We start from the raw sequence: 19240 nt of genomic DNA on the forward strand, positions 1-19240 counted from the left end.
CCAACATAAGCAAGCAGGCATGAACATACATGCATTTACTTCTCTTTCATCTTGGCTGTGGATATGGTGTAACAAGCTCCTTCAAGCTCCTATAACCTGGAATTATGAAGTAAACTAAAACATTTTCCCATAAATGGCTTTTTGCCAGACTATTGTCACAAAATCAGAAAGGAGTAGAACAGAAACCTGATTACATAAATTATCTTTGATACTTCATGAATCTGAACACAGATATGAAAATTTCAGAAGTCTATAAGAAATAAAAAGTTTTAAAAGATACTACTTGTTAGAAATGTTAAGAAATTTGTTACAAACCTTTACAAGAGGGGAACCATCAGTCTAAGATTTACAGTGAAAATACAAACTTGAAGAAGACAGTTGGGGAGCTGGGGACATTAATAACAGAACAAATTGTCACTGAACTAAAAAAAAAAGCTCGAAATTCTACAGACTGAAAGCAGAAAATAAATTTGACTGGTATTTAGCAAATGAATAAACATTCTAGAAAAATCTAGAAGCCGGCCCATCTGAATCCCATTGGCCTGCGGTGGCCCAGAGAAAGATGCTCAAGTGCCCACTCTGGTCCCTGTGGCCTGGGGATGCTGGCAGAAGCTCACTCAAATGCCCACCCAAGCCAGGCCATCCTGGAGTAGCCGGAAGAAAGACACCCAAAAGTTTGCTTCAGGTGCCACGTTATCTGGGCGAATATGTGATGGGAAAATGGGAAGGTTGGTATACACAGTGGAGAGGTGGGAGAGAACATGAGCTCATATACTATAGATAAAGGTGGAACTGGAGACTCAATGGTGGTAAGAACAGGCAGGTATGAGGAGGCCATGGTGAGGTCTTACCCAAGGACCATGTCTGGGTCCATGTTCCTGCTGCCTGAGAGGTCTGTACTGATACTTGTGGCTGGCATTGCCACCAAAGGCCAAGCATGTGTCTGTGGTCTGGGATGCCACAAGAGACATGTGGATGTCTGAGTGGCCTGCACTGCCACCTGGGCTCATGCCAGGGGCCACATCTGGGTCCATGGTCCTATCACCATCACAGCCAGAGTCTGTGTTGATGTCCCAGGCCCACATTACCACCAAAGGCCATGCAGAAGAGAGTGGCTTCCCAGCAGCCTGAAGAGAGTCCTCTCTTGGCTGCTTTTGAATTAAGATGTAGAACTCTGGGCTCCCTCTCTAGCAACATGTCTACCTACAGGCTGTCATGCTTCCTGCCATGCTGACAATGGACTGAACCTCTGAAACTGCAAGCCAGCCTCAATTAAATGTTTGCCTTTATAAGAGTTGTCTTGGTCATGGTGTCTCTTCACATCAATTAAACCCTAAGACATCAGACCCAAGGGCACGAGAGTAGGAGCTGACCCTGCCCCTTGTCAGCTGCCGTACTTGGCAAGCTACCTGGGTCAGTGCTGGAGAGTTTACCCTGGTGGTGCTGTGCAGGAGGGCTGGCAGACTGACCAACTCAGCTTCTCCTAAGCCCAGATCCAGAGCTATGAGTTGGCCCACCCAACATCTAACCCATCTAAGAACTACTGGATGCACCAAAAGGGCTAGTCTTACACATCTGAAACTTGCAGGATCTCCATGACACAGGGTAACAACAGGATATCCAAGAGGAGTCCTGGTGAGGATCAGGGTTGATAGTATAACAGAAGCCAGAGGCCTCAAACCAAACCAATGACTCTCTGCAATGAGCATTTGCAAGGAAAGATGTATGGACAAAAGGGTGTACTGTGACACACTACAGCTTCCATGACAATATTTTTTGTTTGTTTTGGGGGGTGTTGTTGTTTTCTTTTTTCTTTTTTGGGGGAGGTTGCAAGGGCAGAGGGTGGACCCGCAGGAACAGGGTTAAAGATAAGTAGGATTAGGGTTCTTGATGTGGAATTCACAAAGAATCAATAAAAAGTTTTTAAAAATCTGGGTGTCAAACTTGGTGATATACACACAAAGGAAGCACAGCATTTGCAAGAAGGCAAAGGATCACAGCTGAGCTACAGAGCAAAACTTCTCTCAACAAATTGGGTAGAACTTATTAATTGAATACCTTCTAGCCTTTTTTCTTATTTCTTAGTTCTAGACCCTCCACTTAGTACCTGAAACCAAGTGACTTAAGATCTATTTTTAAGTAGTACAGTAAGCTACAGTTGTTTACAAACCATTCTTGTCAGCAGTATATCTAGCAAAGGGCCAAATGCCAGGTTCAGTTTTCCTAGTATAAACATAGTGCGTGAAAATGGATGGATGGGTGGATGGATGGATGGACGGACGGGTGAACGAATGGATGGACGGGTGAACGAATGGATAGATGAATAGATGATGGCTGAGTGGTGGGTGTATGGATAGATTCATAAAGAAATGAGCAGACAGATGAGTGGAAGAATATGCAGGAAGAGAAAAGAAGGGAGGAATGGAATGATTTCAATTATACCAGATAAATAGGTGTGAATAGTAAAGCAGGTAACTAAAGTCTCATTCAGTGTTTGTGTGGCCTGCATGTTGCCCCGTTGCTGGGGTGTGGGAACACTGCTTGGGCAGGTGAAACGCGGAGACACTAGGCTGCATTTATCCTATGTTTGCGTTGGGCGATGGGCTTGAGGGAAGTGCCCATATACCACTGGGGTGGGAAAATGCAGTCTAAGATGTGGGAGACCAAAGCTGGGGTCCCCTGACTCCCAGGCACCCCGTTGCCGCTGGAATCCATGCAGAGGAGTTGGAAACAACGGATTGGGAGTCCATGGACCTACAATGCCTACAATGAGGAGCCCAGGGCTGGGGCTCCCAAATTCCTGGACATCCAGATGCCGCTGGGTCATGAGAAATTGGGACCAGAGGGGGCCTGTAGGTTGAGGACTACAAGCCAGGGCAGGGGTGGGGACAGGGGTGCTGGTGGGGGTGGGGAAACTTCAGTTTAGCTCATCAGCAATTGTCCTTAGCTTGCAGTGATTGTCTGAGAGTGTGGAGGGCCTTCTGCAATAGACTTAGATGGTGAAGCTCTATAGACAAAGGCTTCCTCCAGGGTGCTTCTTGATGAAATAGACAATCCTTGTTTCCAAACTGTTTATTGATTGTTCATTGTGGAAAATAAGTGCATAGTGTTCTTGGTGTGGACCAGAGATTAAATAGCATTTGCAGGAAGGAATGTCTGGAAAGAGAGGCTCAATGGCTAAACCCTCAGGGCCTCTAGATACCTCATTAGCATGGAGAACTCTGTTCTGATCTATGTGACCATAGGTCATGTTCCTATACAGGGAGTGTGGTCACATGACAGGGACCTGGTCAGGAGCAGGTGAAGCTCCTATTGTCCTCTCAGAGGTTCCTGGGCTTCCAAACTTCTTCACCTTACCAAGTTTCCTGTAAGGCCCACTGCCCCACCACTCCTTTTCTTTTTATAAAGGAGAGGTGTCACTGGAACGACTGTCTCTTATGTTATTTGTAGTGAAAATTCCGGTTGGGGTGGGGTGTAAGCATCAAGTTAAAACACAACATAAGCCAGAGGGGTAAGGAGGGGTGGGAGCTAATAAGACAAGGGGTTATTGAACCAATTACTTGTTCAGTGCATTGAAACTGAAAGTGAGTTTGTACAGTCTGTGAGGATATTAACCGGTTTTAAACAACATTTGATTTATCTACATAAACATAATGTTTTCCTTACTATCATGCAAATTTCCCCAAGTGTGGTAGCCATTTGGCTTTAGCAAGAGTTTATCTGTCACTGGAAGGTCCCAAGGATATCCATGACTGTGTGTCTCAGAACTCTTTAGTCAGATGCTGTGTCTGGACAAAGGCAGCTTTATTGACGCAGGCAGGTCTGAAGAGATGTCTGGTCAGTCTCCACTGGCCTGCGGCAGCGGCACTGTCTCTCTCCCTTTTGTAGAGATAAGCCTGTAGAGTAATCACAACAGGGGAGCAGAACCCCAGCAGGGGGATGTCTACACAGGGTGGGTAGTGTATATGCTCAGTTTGCTTGGGACCACATCATGGTCGGTTGTTATGGTCCTAGGAAAAAAGCAAGGGTATTTGAGGAATTTAGTACTGGAAGGCAGGAGTTACCTGTGGGGAGTTACCTGTGTTATATAAAGGGAAGCCATGGGAAGAACTGAAAATTCATCTGATTTAGTTGGTTGAGAAAGAAAATATGTTAATTATGTATCTGGGATAGGCAGTAACAGCTTGTCTGTAAAAGGAAATTGGTTGTTAATTAAGGATTAAATAATGGTTATTAATGTAGTTGGTTTGACCTATGGGAGTATATTAAATATGATTTTTACAGTTTAAAAGAAATTTTAGGACAATTAAGGTTTAGAACGCACCAATATTGTTTCAGGTGTTCCTGTTAGGGAGAAAAGTAAACATTTAAATAAAGAGCGTGAAAATTTTAGGTTAAGGGTTTGAGGTGTGTTTTTTTATTTGTTTGGTTGGTTGGTTTTGGCTGTTTTCCAATTCTCATTAGCAGGATCCTATCTACTGTCCTTGCTTGGCAGGCTACTTTGGCTAGGTGGAGGGTAGGGGCCTGCTCTGCCATGCCATGGCTGTGGCTGTGGCCGTGGTTGTCTGCTCTAGCAGGCAGGTCCCTTTTTCTCCGTGTTTTTCCTTGGCTAGTATTGCTAGAAGGCAGGTGGTAGAGGGGTGTTTTTTGTACACCCTAAAAGTAGAGTGGAAAGAAACATAGCATAGAAATGTGGTGGCACCATATCAGCAGTGTCGGAAGGAATAACGAACAGCAGGCATTGAAGGAGGTTTTTTTGTTTTTTTGTTTTTTGTTTTTTTCTTTTTTCTTTTTCTTTTTTTCGGAGCTGGGGACCTGGAAGGAGTTTTTGTTAATAGTCCATTGGACTGTCTGGATTTAGACGGGGTTCAGTGCAGTAGCTACGCCCGAAAACATAGGTGGGAAGAAGACAGTGTCTGTCCTTAGAGTGGGAAGGCCTGGGTCTTTGGAACTAGTGCCAGGTGTTGCCCATGGGCTTCGTTTCATCTGGAGTTCCAAAGTTAGTCTGCCCGGGTTACCAGCTGGGATATGCATCAGCTGAGTATGTCCCACCCACACTGTAGGTGCCAGATGTGATTTCACCTCTGGGATGTGGGAACATTGCAGACAAAACGCAATGATGTTATATTGCATTTACCCTATGCCCTCTGTTGGATGATGGACTTGAGGAAAAATGCCAATACACCACTCAGGGAGTGGAAAAACACAGCTAAAGATGTGGGACTCCCGGGCGTCCAGTTGCCACTGGAAACCATGCAGAGCTGGAACAGAGGATCGGTGGTCCATGGGTCTGCAAAGAGGCACCTGATGCCGGGGGCTTCCAAACTCCTGGACATCCAAATGCCACTGAGTCTTGAGGAGTTGAGAATGAAGGGGGCCTGGGGGTTGAGGACAAGCCTGGGGCTGGGGTGCGGTTGGGGGTGGGGGCGATGGAGAACTCCTGCTTAACTCATCAGTGGCAAGTCTGGGAGATCAGAGGGGTCTTTTGCAGAAGGCGTCCTCCATGCTCCTTACGGCAGATCTTGAGACAGTCCTTGGTTCCAAACTGTTCATTTGGAACTGTTCGTGCACACCACCTCACCACGGTAGACCAGAATTAAATACCTTTTACAGGAAGGAATGTCTAGGAAGGAAGCTTATTGGCCAAAACCTCAGGGACTCTAGATACCTCATTAGCATGAAGAACTCTGTTCTGATTTATGTGACCATAGGTCATGTTCCTATACAGGGAGTGTGGTCACGTGACAGGAAGCTGGTAGGAAGCAGATGAAGCTCCTACTGTCCTCTCGGAGATTCTGGGGCTTCCAAACTGCTCAACCTTACCAAGTTTCCTGGCAGGGCCCACTGCCCCACATGTTTGCATCAATTTTTCCAAAATAAAATAGACTTGGATTCTGATTACAATCCATGAACTGCTTGCTTCTTACAACAAGACATCCTACAGGTAAAAGTCACAGGAGCCACCAAAGTACATTTGTTTACATTTACAATAACACATATCTGTTTATATTTACAATAACACATAACATATCTGGAAGGAAAGATCGGGTGCATGAGAATAAATATGTATTTTTAGTAAGTTTATCACTAGACATACCTTTCAGATAAAAAGCTCTTGAGATGATTTACATTCTGACAAGACTCTAAGCTGCCATCGGCTGACGAAGAAAGTTCCTCTGACTTCGGGCTGGCTGTATCACTCAAACTGGCCTCAGTTACAGATGGAATCTTTAAGTATTTTCTTCCTAATTCTGTCTGCCGAATATCCGTCAATATAACTCTGGGTATCCTGCCACATAAAATAACAAACACTGTACTGTACTAGAGTTTTCATGTAGGGGAGGAGAAAAAGAAAAAAAGGTACCCCATAAAGTTGAATTTTCCAATATTGTCACCTTAGTGCAAGTAAGCTCTATTAGAATTATAACATTCAGGATTCAATGCATGAATACTCAAAACTTGTTTCTTACAAATTATAGGACAGATTATTAGCATGAGACCATAATGTCTTTAACTTTACTAACAGATGCTATAAGCAGTACTTATAATTTAACTAATTTGTCTCAAAAGTGCCTTTTTCTTTTCCAGTATTTATTAAAAACACATATCACCACAAACCAATCCATGACATTTATATTTTTATTTAAGAGCAAGATCCTTGATAAGTAACTAGACACTCACCAAATGACAAATGCTTCATCCAACAAGAAAGAAAACATTCAGATTACATCCACGATAACTCTAGATCCCACAAATGCGACAGCATACATACTTATGGTAATGCTTATGTCCACACAGTAATAGCATCGGTGAGTGAGCCAACAGGTTAAAGTATATAGTGAAAGTAGCACAACAGGTTAAAGGTCTAGAAATTTACAGTGTATTTTTAAATACTTAAACTTTCTAAACTGGTAGACCTCTCAGGTCTTCAGGCCATTGCCCTAGTCCTAAAGTTCTTTTAAGGTCCCACATTTTATGTGTATGGAATATAGTTCCCTTAAATTAAGGCTGAGAAGAGGGGAAGACCACCACCTGGTACACTCCAATTTAGAGACGGCCAAGCAGAGGTAGTTTTCATTAATGTTGTATCTTAGTTAATGCAACACTTTAAGAAAAATATTGATCTGGGTGTGGTGACACATGCCTATAATTCCAACACTTGAGAAGCAAAGAGATTTCTGGGAGTTCTAGAATAGCCTAGTCTATACAGTTAGACCTGTCTCAGGAAAAAAAAAAAGCAGAGAAAGAAAAAGTTGAAAGTAAAACAGAAATATATTTAAGTTATCACCAGATTTTTCCAAGGAAATACATTAGTGCACATAGAATTTTATTTACTTAATAAAACAAAAGACCCTGATACACTAAACTGATAACTCAACTTGAGAATCAGTAAGGTGCTACCCATTATTCAAAAAGTGAATCCAAAAGTTTTAGGCTATACAAAGAAGTTTGGGGGCACATAAAAGATATATCAAAGAAAAAAATGCCACTGTTCCTTAGTTTAAATACCTGACAATGGCATAATGTACAGGTGGCTTCAAGTGTTCACTTCCTAAAATAAACATTGTTTCCTAAATAAAGGGGTTGTGTACAAAATATTTTAGTCCTAAACAATTCTGGAGAAGATAAACTGAGAAAAAAATCAGCAAGGAGAGGGCATATTGCTCAGACTTTTCTTTTGAATAATAAATGATTGCCCAATGTCTTGAGCTTGTCTGGAGCCCCAGCATGGGAGCACAGCTGCTCGTAACCCCTGGGCTGCACATGTCACCTCACCAGTTCACAGCTACTGCGGGAGAACAAGTTGGCAGCTCCAGGATGGACGCATATGGAGTGGGGAGGAAGTAAGAGAGCAGCTACCTAGCCAGCCAGATCCACCCAATCAACTCTGGGGATCGATGGGACAAGTGTTGTAGGCCCTCACATCCCATCCTCATGCTATCATCTACACTGGGAGAGTTGGAAGAAGGAAAAAAATCAAAAAGGGAAACCGAAAACTTCAAAAGATAAAGAAATGTAAGCTGAATACGAAATATAAGTCAGATAAACTCAAACTTCTTTCCTGGAACAGGAAAACCAAAATTCAAACAAAAATTATTTGAAGCTGCACTCCTTAAGGTGCCACAGACCTCTCCAATGCTGTTGAAGAGTTCAAGGCATATCCCAACATGTCCCTAATACTTTACTCTTCAACTAGAAAACACTCTGTGACTGGGTGGAAAATGACAGAATTAGATGAAAAAATAAATAGAATACCAAAGGTTAATGAAGTAATTAATGTATAAAATAACACAGTAAAGTCCAATTCCTATTTTACTGCAGGAGGAAAAAGAAACCATTATGGTTGAGGAGGATGAAAAGGTAAAGAGAGACACACGGCACGGGAATTATGAGCACAGGCTGTAGGCGCTCACCACGAGTAACGCCTGCTTTAGGAGAGTTACTCACCATAATTTGTTTCTGAGCACTGATCACCTTAGCTCTACTATGGGAAGAGTACCTATGTCCCATAGTGAGAATTAAATGACAATAAACAAACAGATTTAAAGCAATTAGCACAATTGCTAGCCTGTACTATATCCAAAGTAAATGCAAGCTTGATTGAAATTCATATTACTGGAGTCTTGCTCTATGCCAATTTTGGTAACTATTAGACTCTGCAATCTAGTTGAAAATCCAACCTTCTGAAAAGTAATTATAACTACACACCTACCAATGACTATGGTCTTATACTCAGCTCTTTAGAAATGACAGCCATTGTCTCATTCTTCTATCAGGTACATCCGTACCTGATACCACTTGGGATACTTTGGGAGCCAAGCGTTGTTTGATGTCATTACAGAATACAGACCTATGAGGTGTCCATGTCCACTGGGGAGAGACGTCTTAGAACTACAAGTGTGTGTTCAGAGTCTCAGTAGTATGCTGCTATGCTGCTATCCTCAGCTACCTTGTATCTCAGAAGTTCTCAAGCTTTACAGTCTATCCCAATCCAGAATCCAGAAAGGAGAGTGAACATGTCATATACTATATCCGATTAGTTTTCCTAAACACGTAAATGTTACTGGTAAATAATATGAAGTAACTATAAAATTACACTTCAGAATATCAAAAAATATACCAAACCAAAGCAGAAATGAATCCGGGAAAACAAGACAACAAAACTGTGTTGGAAAAGCTGTGCCTTTTCTCACGGCTCCATTGTAGGCTTATCCTCTCAGAATGTCTGTTACAATTTTGGGAAGCAGGGGCTGGAGAGATGGCTCAGTGGTTAAGAGCACTGGCTGCTCTTCCAGAGATCCTGAGTTCAGTTCCCAGCAGCCAGCCACATGGTGGCTCACAACCATCTGTAATGAGACCTGATGCCCTCTTCTAGTGTGTCTGAAGACAGCTACAGTGTACTCATATACAATAAATAAATAAATACATAAATGAATGAATAAATAAATAAATAAATAGGAATAAAATTATAGCAAGGTAAGAATAAGGTACAAATATGGGGAGACATTGAAAAAGTAATGTATATAATTATACAAGTCATCTCAAAAGCCATTTCTAATAAAGTATATTACAAACTTGTAATCATACCTCTTTTTTTTTTTCTTCCTTTTTCTTTTTTTCGGAGCTGGGGACCGAAACCAGGGCCTTGCGGTTGCTAGGCAAGCGCTCTACCACTGAGCTAAATCCCCAACCCCAATCATACCTCTTAATATAGCTGCAATATAGGAAGTTGCAATACTAATCCACTTTCATTTTTGTGAAATTCACATTAATATCATCCCAAAAGTATAGTATGTTACATTTTTTTTTTTGGTTCTTTTTTTCAGAGCTGGGGACCGAACCCAGGGCCTTACACTTCCTAGGCAAGCGCTCTACCACTGAGCTAAATCCCCAACCCCAGTATGCTACATTTTTAATAAGGATATCATAAATCCACTCATCTCCCTGATGACATAATTCAAACTACACCTTCTAAATCAACATCTTAAAGTATGAAAGAATTGTTAGTTTTTCCTTTTTATTTTCTTCTTTTATTTTTTTTTATATTTTTTTATTTTCTTTTAAAACATCTATTTTTTATTTATTTACTTATTTATTTGTTATATGCGTGTACGTACAAAAGCAGAGGTACGGAGGTCAGAAGACAACCTTCAGTCTTCCATTGTGAATTACAGAGTTAAACAGGATTACAGGATGCCAAGCTTGCACACAAAGTGCTTTTACCCCTTGGCCATCTCACTGGCCCATAACTTTAAGAGATCCACAGATTTCCTTTTTGCTCTTTGTGTGCACATGTACAGGTATGTATGTGTGCAGGAATGTGTATGTGTTCTTGTGTAGATGGATGCATGTTGGGGGAGAATGTGTACACATGTGAACGTGTGTGCATGTAGAAGACAGAGAACAACTGTAGGTAGATGTTGGTCCTCGGGAGCTGCACGCATTATCTTTTGGACAAAGACTCCATGTGGGGCCTAGGGCTTGCCCAGTAAGCTAGGTTGGCTGGTCAGTGAGCCCAGTGTTTCTCCTATTTGCACCTCCCCAGCACTGGGACGCAGACCCACACCACTACATCCTGCTTTTTACATGTGATCAAAATCAAGATCTCACGCTCTCCCAGCACTTTAATAAGCTGTGTCCATAGCCCTACAATTCACAGGTTTCTTTTTCCTTTTATAAAACTAAAATTGAGATGAACAAATTGTCACTCAACTAGAATAATACTGGCCTAAAGAAATCATAAAATAACCACAGTATTTGGAATACATTGTATTTTTGTTTCAAATGTATAATTTAAGAGAAATAATAAATATACCATTTAGATAAATTCCAAGTATAAATTCATTAAAAGAATATGAATCCTGTATCCTGTGCTTGACTACTAACTGCTGCTGCCAATAAATGAAAGCAGGAATAAGTTTATCCTCTATGTGTATCCCACTCAGCTCCTGCTGACCAAGGCTTATAAACGTCTAGAAATTTTCACCCAGGAAAATAAATGTGAACTGCATGTGGAAATGAGCACTACCATAAAAGACATGCACTAACATGTCCTTTAGAGAGAGTCAAGCACACTGGGGATTAGGGATGGTCCACGTCTATACTCCCAAAACTAGGGAGGCACAGGTAGGGGGATCTCTGTGACTGTTAGGCCACCCTGGTCTCCAGAGTGAGTTTCAAGACAGCCAACACTACACAGAGAAACTCTGTCTCAAAAAAAGGGGGGGACAGGGGGCAGGGAGAAGAGAGAATCAAACAATTAAGGAATCAAATTTAAAACAAGCTCCATTTGTTTTATTTTTTAAATACCTGCTAGTTTCACATTCCTACAATTCCTGACTCCATTCTTATTACATTATATAGTTGATTTGACCCATGTGTTTCTATTTGTCCTGTTAGTCTTACCCAGGAGTCAATGAGATAAACTGTCCTCACATAAAAAGGCAAGGTAGTTGGTTCACTACTCCTAGATACCAGAAAGAAAAGTAAGATTTCTAACAAAACGTCATTTCAGTACTCAAATAAGGAATTTTGTTTACTTAAAAAGTTAAACTTTAGGACAAAATTTAAAGGCAAAAGTAAATTTTTATCTGCTGGGTGAAAATAAAAATAAGGCAAAGGTCTCATGTCAAACTTCAGGAAGCCCAAAGGGGACACAAACCTCCTGCTGGAAATAGCAAGTCTCAGAACACATTCATCCAAGCCATGCACAAAGAGTTCTCCCATTTCCTTATTTGGGGCTTGGAATCTCTTTTCTAAGCTGTCATCAAAATTACAGAGCCAAAAATTCATTCTAATAGAGAAGGATATGTATCAATAAAAGTCTGAAGTTGTTCCTCCAGTAGGTAAGAAGTAACTACTTCTTCTTTTCAGCAAATACTTATCATTTAATATATGCCTAATACTGTACTAGCAAAAAGGAATAAAGTTACTGTGAAGGACACATATAAAGAAGCTAAAAGCCACAATATGTGTGCTGTAATAGGCTGTTGAACAGGATGAAGGGGGTTTCAGGTGAGGGTCAAGGATGGATGAGATCAGTATTTAGAAACAGCAGAAATCAGTAAAAAGGTGAAGAGGAGATTGCTTACAAGATAAAAAGAAGAAAATGAAACAGTGCATGGCTTTCAGTGAGATATAAACAGTTTCCCAAGAACAATATAAATATGGAGGGACAGACACAGACAAGACAGTCAATGGATCACTCATTTGGCATTTGTATGCCAAACTGCAGAGTCATAACTTTACCTTGAAGGTTTCAAGGATCCAGACAGATATAAACTAGTGAGTAACAAGTTACATGTGACCTTTAAATGTAAGGAATGGCTTAATAAGAAAAAGTTCATTCTGGGGAAGCCAGAACAAGTTACTAGTATATTAATAAAGACACTAAGTTATTGGGGCCTACACTGGAGTGCTGGCAATAAAGGTGAAACATTATCTCAATAAAGATTTAATTTAAAACCAAAATAACTAGAAACAGTAAATGATGAGATGTAAGGGAAGAAAATAAAAGGGAGTTACAGCCATTCCCAAGTTCTAATTTACAGAGCTTAGTATATGAGAGAACCAGTTACTCAGACAGCAAGGGCACACAAATATAAAAATGAGTTAAGAATAAAGATTGTACTTGAAACAAGTCTGAGTTTAGTCAATCTAGACTTCAGCTGAATGCCAGGAACTAGAGAAGAAGGGAGAGGGGGAGAAGGAGAAAGGAAGAGAGAAGTAGTGTCTTTTTTAAAGATTTATTTATTTATGTAATTTATGCATGTGAGTGCTATAGCTGCATGTATGCTTGCATGACAAAAGAGGACATTAGATCCTATTATGGACAGTTATGAACCACCATGTGGTACTGGGAACTGACCTCTGTGGTGCTCAGGACTTCTGAAAGAGGAGTCAGCACCATTAACCACTGAGTCATCTGTCTAGCTCAATAACTAGAGTCTTAATGGAACTTGTTATATTGAAACGTCATGAACACATAATGTAGCTGGTAACAATACTTGGGAAAAACTCTTCTTCAGAAAAAAATGGAACATATACTGTTGTGGAAAATGACCGGGAAGGGACTAACGATTTTGTTGTCATCTGGAAGAGAATTCAAACTTCCTTCTAAAATAGTCAGACCCATTAAGGTTACTCCTCTAACTAGCCCTTACATATCAGCACTGTTAAGAGTAGTTTTCAGGTATCTCAAAAAGATCAGTGCTAGAAATCAAAACATTAAGAGAAAATCAATGTAGACATATGCCAAGCTATCTGTCTCCTATTTTGGAAGGCAAAATTTCTATCAAGCATTATTTACTCCAGCAGTCTCAGGAAACATTTATCTTTTACAAGAAGTATTCATTTTAAATATTTATGTTATTGTTTTATGGATATGAGTGTTTTGCCTGCATGTATGTCTGTGCAACATGTTCATGCCTGGTGTCCACTGAGTCCAGAAGAGGAAGTTACAGCCAATTAGGAGCCACTACACGGGTGCTGGGAATCCAGCGAAGGACCTCTGAAAGAACTGCCAGTGCTTTTAAGCACTGAGCACATCTTTCTAGGCCTAAATGTCCTTTATTTAACTGGTGTCTTTATGTGTGTGAAAGAGAGGGAGGGAGGGAGGGAGGGAGAGAGAGAGGACAGAGAGAGATTTATGCTTGTATGTTTTAAGAAAGTACCATTTTTACTTTTAAAAATAACTCCTTAAAGTTAGTAGATTATCTGGATCGTGGCTTAAAGTATTTACTATCATCCAAAAACAGACCATAGAGGCAATCAGATCTTTGTGAGTTCAAAGTCAGCCTGGTATCCATGAAGAGTTCCAGGCCAAGGGTTACAAAGTGAGTAAATGTTGAGGAAATTAAGAAAAAAAGGAATGAATGATGGGAGGGAAAGAGGGAGGGAGGGAGGGAGAGGGAGGGAAAAGGAAAGGGAGGAATTCCTAATTATAGACTATGATATCAAAGCACTACCATGGTAAGGGGAAAGTTATTCTGACTCTAAACAATTTACCAATCCTAAAAAAAAAATTGAGCTAAAACTATAAATGAAAATATGTGCATTAATGGGGGGGGAGGATGGGGAGGGGAACACCCATAGAGAAGGGGAGGGGGATGTGGACCCGGAAACCGGGAAAGGGAATAACAATCAAAATGTAAATAAGAAAAAAAATGTAAATAAGAAATACCCAATTTAATAAAGATAAAAAAAGATGTGTATTACACTACTATATTGCAGATTACAAATTCCTACAACTAGTTCCTTCTTTTTAGCACCAAACCTCACATTCAGTTTCTAAAAACAGGAGGCTGGAGATGCAGCTCAGTGGGCAAGAGCACTTGCTGCTCCTGTGGATCACTTTAGTTCCCAGCACCCACATGGTAGACCACATTATCTGGAACTCCATTCTAAGAGAGCTGACACTTTCTTCTGATGTCTATGGGCATATACACATATATGTAAATAAAAACAAATAACCTTTTTATCAAAAAATGCAGAATTTTGTCTTATTTTTAAAATTAAGCTGAATATTTACTATTTAAAATGTGAAAGCAAAATTTTTTTTACTTTTTTTTATTGGATATTTTCTTTATTTACATTTCAAATGTTATCCCCTTTCCGGGTTTCCCCTCTGGAAACCCCCTATCCCATCCCCCCTCTCTCTGCTTCTTTCTATGAGGATGATTCCCCATCCACCACCCAGTCCCCACCCTGGCATTCCCCTACACTGGGGCATCAAGCCTTCACAGGACCAAGGGCCTCTGTGAAAGCAATATTTTAATAGCATTAAAATCAATGTCTATATTGAATCAATATGTAAGAACTATGAGAAACTCACAAAGTCAAAAGTAGTGAGGATCCAGATTAAATTATGTTTAAAATATATGCTAAGATTTTAAAAAAAGAAAGTAAAAGGAGACCATAGTGGTGAGGAGCTCTAGAGAGAGGAGTGATAGACTAAGAGTGCTATGAAAGGGGAAATGGGGAAAATCGGGGGCCCTTTCTCTGGTGGAGGAGATAGCAATACAGAAGAAAAGGCAGGAGAGGGAAATGACACTATGAATATTTCTAAAAGTCATAGGGAGTCACATTCCCTGTGCGAATTTTATGCTTACTCAGAATTACATATATGTGAGTCTATGTATATGTGTACTTACATATAGTTTTGTTTACTCAAAATTACATATATATGTATACATATATAATTATATGTGTGTGAATATATACTAAATATAGTGCATTGATATATAATTACTTATGAAGTGAAAACTTAAGGGTTCTTTCAAAAGTTGATTAGATGGTGTTTTGCTGGGGCAAACACGTGAAGGAACATTTTGCTGAAGCAGACACAGGAGAGAGGATGTTCTGCTAAAGCAAGCATGTTAAAGAACACATGATGTTTGGAGGGTATAATAGGACTCCTCGGAGTGATGGAGACAGAGCTTGGCTTGCTGGTACCGCTAGCCATGAAACGCTTGTGGGTCTCGCATCGTCACTGATCTTCACTCCCCTGAGAGAGACACAGCTGAGAACTTCTCCTGGTGTTCCTGTTGGACCTTCCTGCTGACTAGAGCAGGCTGAGGCCTGGCTGTCTCTGCTAGGTCCTGCCACCATTGCTGCTAACCCGACTCTCCTGAACTGGACTGCTAGTTTATCCATGAGGTGTTTGTGAGTGAATCGAGCTGCCGCTGCCTGCTAACCTATGAACTGAACTGAAAATTTCCAGAAAACACAGACAGGAGTTGCTCCAAAGAACTTTTCTCAACAAGTCCACTTCCCCTGTGTCCTTTCTTTTCCACTACCTCTGGTGCATGGTGGGTTACAAGGGAGGTTAGTGTTTAAGAACCATCATTAAGAACAGGATTTGAAAAAAATTAAAGTTACAAATATATATATCAATTAAAATTATACTTCTTGGGGGTGATAATGTTCCCCCCAAGAGCCAAGACTAACGAAACCTCCAGTACCAGGCATGGGAAACTGCCTTCAAGCTGTTGGTCAGGAGGGTCCAAGAGACTCCCAAAACAATATAAGCTACTGTCAGCTGCCCTTGGCTGCCTTCCAGAACTTGAAGGGAAGACCCTGCTGCTGAAGACACCACACACTTGAGACACACGACTTGGAGAAATCCAGCTGGATATGGCCTGAAAGCCTCCTCCCTGAAAACCAGTTCTCATAGTATCTGAAGGTTCTGTGCAAACTGCCAAGGGGTAAAAGCAACAGTCCTCCCAGATGTAACCTGTGAAACATAACGATGACCATATGGGATGATTTCCCCAAGGGTACAACAGTGGCACTGACATCTCGGGTGTAAACAGCAGCCACCTAACTGGGCTTAAGACTCACTCAGTAGGAGGAAATTCATGTCTAAAACCATAAACCTAGGCAACCAGCTATGGCTGGTTAAGTCATGGAACTTACTACTGCCATTTATGCAAACTATCATAATCTCTAACCGCATCCTTAATAACTTGTCTTTATAGCCTTATGGATAAATGTGGTTCTCATCCCTAGTCAAAGAAGCTTCCTTTTACAGAAGATAGAGACCATTTCAGAAAGCCAAAAATGGTCAAAATGCAGAGAACAACTGACCGTCAAGTACTTAGCCCCAGCTGATACATCACAATACAACCCTACACCGAAGGCTCAAGGAACATCACAGAAGAGAAGCAGAAATACTGTAAGAGCCACAGAACCAGACCTTCTGCTACAGGACAGCACCTTCTCCATACGACAGGGAAGCATCAGTAATACAATCTCAGCAACACAGGTTCCTAACCCTGACTAATCTGAACAATGACACTCACAGGTGCCATGCCAACACAGCAGAGGTGCTCACTCCTAGGTAATGAGTGACTGCTGAGAGAGGAGACTCCGTCATGGTTATCTCTAAAAACAAATCCATGCAAGCACACTAAAAGGACTCAGCATGTTGAATCTGTAAATGTATCCATAAATAAACATATATATGTATGCATATTTGCAGCAATAATGATTAAAGAAAAGAAGCTATGAATTTGAGAGGGAGTAGGTAAAACCTGAGTATTTGGAGGAAGTAAAATGAAGGGGGGAAATGATGTAAACAGAACATATGTAAAATAAAAAATTAAGTAAAAGGTAAAAATTAAAAAACAAACATTAATATGCACATATATGTTGTGGTTTGCCCTGGAGTTATCTGTATTTTGATGCTAATTCCACTGCCCCAAGGACAGCTGCCTAGTCACATACTCAGAACTCAAGTGACTTCACCAGAACATTCTCCCCATTGAATTTGTAAAGTACAGGTGAGGGGCAGGTACAGGATAGAAGGAGGCCTGCCATTGGAGGAGAAGGAAGGATGGGCAGAAGAGAAGTCTGAAGGAAGAGGAGGAGACTAGAGGAAAAAGGAGAGATAGGAGGAGGAGAGGGTGAGAAGCCATGGCAGGTGATAAGATTCTGCTCTGTGTATTTACAGGTTCTTATTAATGTTTTAAGGGATGGATGGTACCGGGCTTTGTATGTTTAAGTGGGCAATTATATCTTATCATTTGGGTCAAAGATTATTGTGTTGTGTGTTCTTTTATGTGGGAGTTTGAGTGTAGGAAAGTGTGTGGCGGCAAGAGACAGTGGGCCGCTGAGGAGTGGGGATGTGTTTCCGCCAAGATATTTAGCAGATATCTTGGAACACTATGGTGCCAGAGCTAGCGGGGTAAAAGGCAACAATACCTATTTTATTTTTATATTTTTACAACAACATATATATTTGAATATGTATACACATTAGGTTTTATATCATAAATCCTAACAATATACATTTATCAATCATAAAGCAAGTGGAATAAAGAGCATTCTAATCCTGTGTCAGAGCCATGATCTAACTGAAGGCCAGGTGGAAGGCTCTGAGGTCTGCTCTAGCGGAACACTTGTGTGCACTCGTCTTTACTATCATTTCCAACTATTTCATTATTAAGACTGTGGGATTTATTATTTCACATGTAGTAAAATCAAAAGCATGGAACAAAATCAATACTAAGTAACGTACCTTTCAGATAAATTAAGGCTTTGGTGAAGAGGATCTAATCTTTGACATGTCTCTATGCTGTCAACAGATGTCGAAGGCAATGAGTCTGATTGCACCTTGCTGGTATCACATAACTTAGCATCATTTCTAGGCAGGGTCTTTCTGAATTCTCGTCCTAAGTCCGTCCATAGAACATTCGTCAACATAACTTTGAGATGCCTGTTATATACACAAATAATTAATACACATGATTCTAAATGTTATATAATACATGCATTTGTTACAAACCTTAATAAGTGAGTTTCTCCTACTTTGAGAAAACATTAAACAGTGTAAGTAAAAACACAAATATCTAGCCATTCTCAATGACACATTAAAAAGTAAAGCCTACTTCACTTACACTAGGATTTTCTTCAAAATTCTATCAGACAAACTATAACCATCCTCGAAAATACGTATAGTTGTTGAATTCCTAGCAACTCACACTTTCCCACAGTTAGTGGACAGTGCATATGCCTCTGCAGCTCTCATCACAGAAGCAACCACTTAATGCAAATTAGTTTTGCTTTAGCATGTAGGAATTTAGAAAATATATTAAAACTAAGAGAACATGACACTTATTTCACCTTATTTCTAACATGGATAAGCAAACATTTATATATAATGTAACAACCGTGGGGGGCTCTGCAAATACAAGGGCTGGCAGAGGAAGCTCTTCATGAAGCAAGAGAACCTGGTTCGATCAACTTAGTCCACGCTAGTTCACTTCTAGACTCCGGCTCCAAGTAGTTTATTTTAGCCATATTTAAGCATAGCACAAGCTTGAAGAAAAGTATCCTGATGATAATTAATCCAATCCAATGTATACAACAAAGCTTAAGACATGCCTACAGTGAAACTCTTTACAAAGTACACACAGCCTCTTCCATAAAGCTGGGTTTTGTTGACTCAGGAACAATGCCCAAGATAAGGGTCTATGAGAGTGACTAAGGAGAATGATTCAGGTGAAGCCTGGCCCCATAGATAGCAAAAGACCACCAGATTATAAACTACCATCCCCAGCGCTCTGGGTGGAAAACAGGTAAACATCTTCCTCTGAAGATACAAGCCTGTATATCCCCAGTGCCTATCTGTGAGGACAAGGACCTCACTGCCCTCAGCAAATATCAACAGAAAGCCTGACACATACAAGCAGCTTCCAGTTTTAGCTTCATCATATTTGTGCATTTATTCATGTCAATA

The 19240-nt window shown here is 40.6% G+C and overlaps 1 protein-coding gene across 5 annotated transcripts in view; it reads right to left on the bottom strand.

The window, feature by feature from the left end:
• The window catches only part of Senp7 (SUMO specific peptidase 7), a 140352-nt gene that overhangs the window by 70561 nt on the left and 50551 nt on the right, over positions 1-19240 (bottom strand). For 2 of the 5 annotated variants that reach the window (NM_001105888.2, XM_087575864.1), the window contains 2 exon segments: positions 6098-6289; positions 18020-18217. The exons of 1 other annotated variant lie outside the window; for it this stretch is intronic. In NM_001105888.2, coding sequence (NP_001099358.1) covers positions 6098-6289; positions 18020-18217 — 390 coding nt within the window. 5 annotated transcript variants of the gene reach the window in all.

This window comes from Rattus norvegicus, chromosome 11, assembly GCF_021556685.1.
Source record: "Rattus norvegicus strain SHRSP/BbbUtx chromosome 11, alternate assembly SHRSP_T2T, whole genome shotgun sequence".
NCBI classification, from domain to species: domain Eukaryota; kingdom Metazoa; phylum Chordata; class Mammalia; order Rodentia; family Muridae; genus Rattus; species Rattus norvegicus.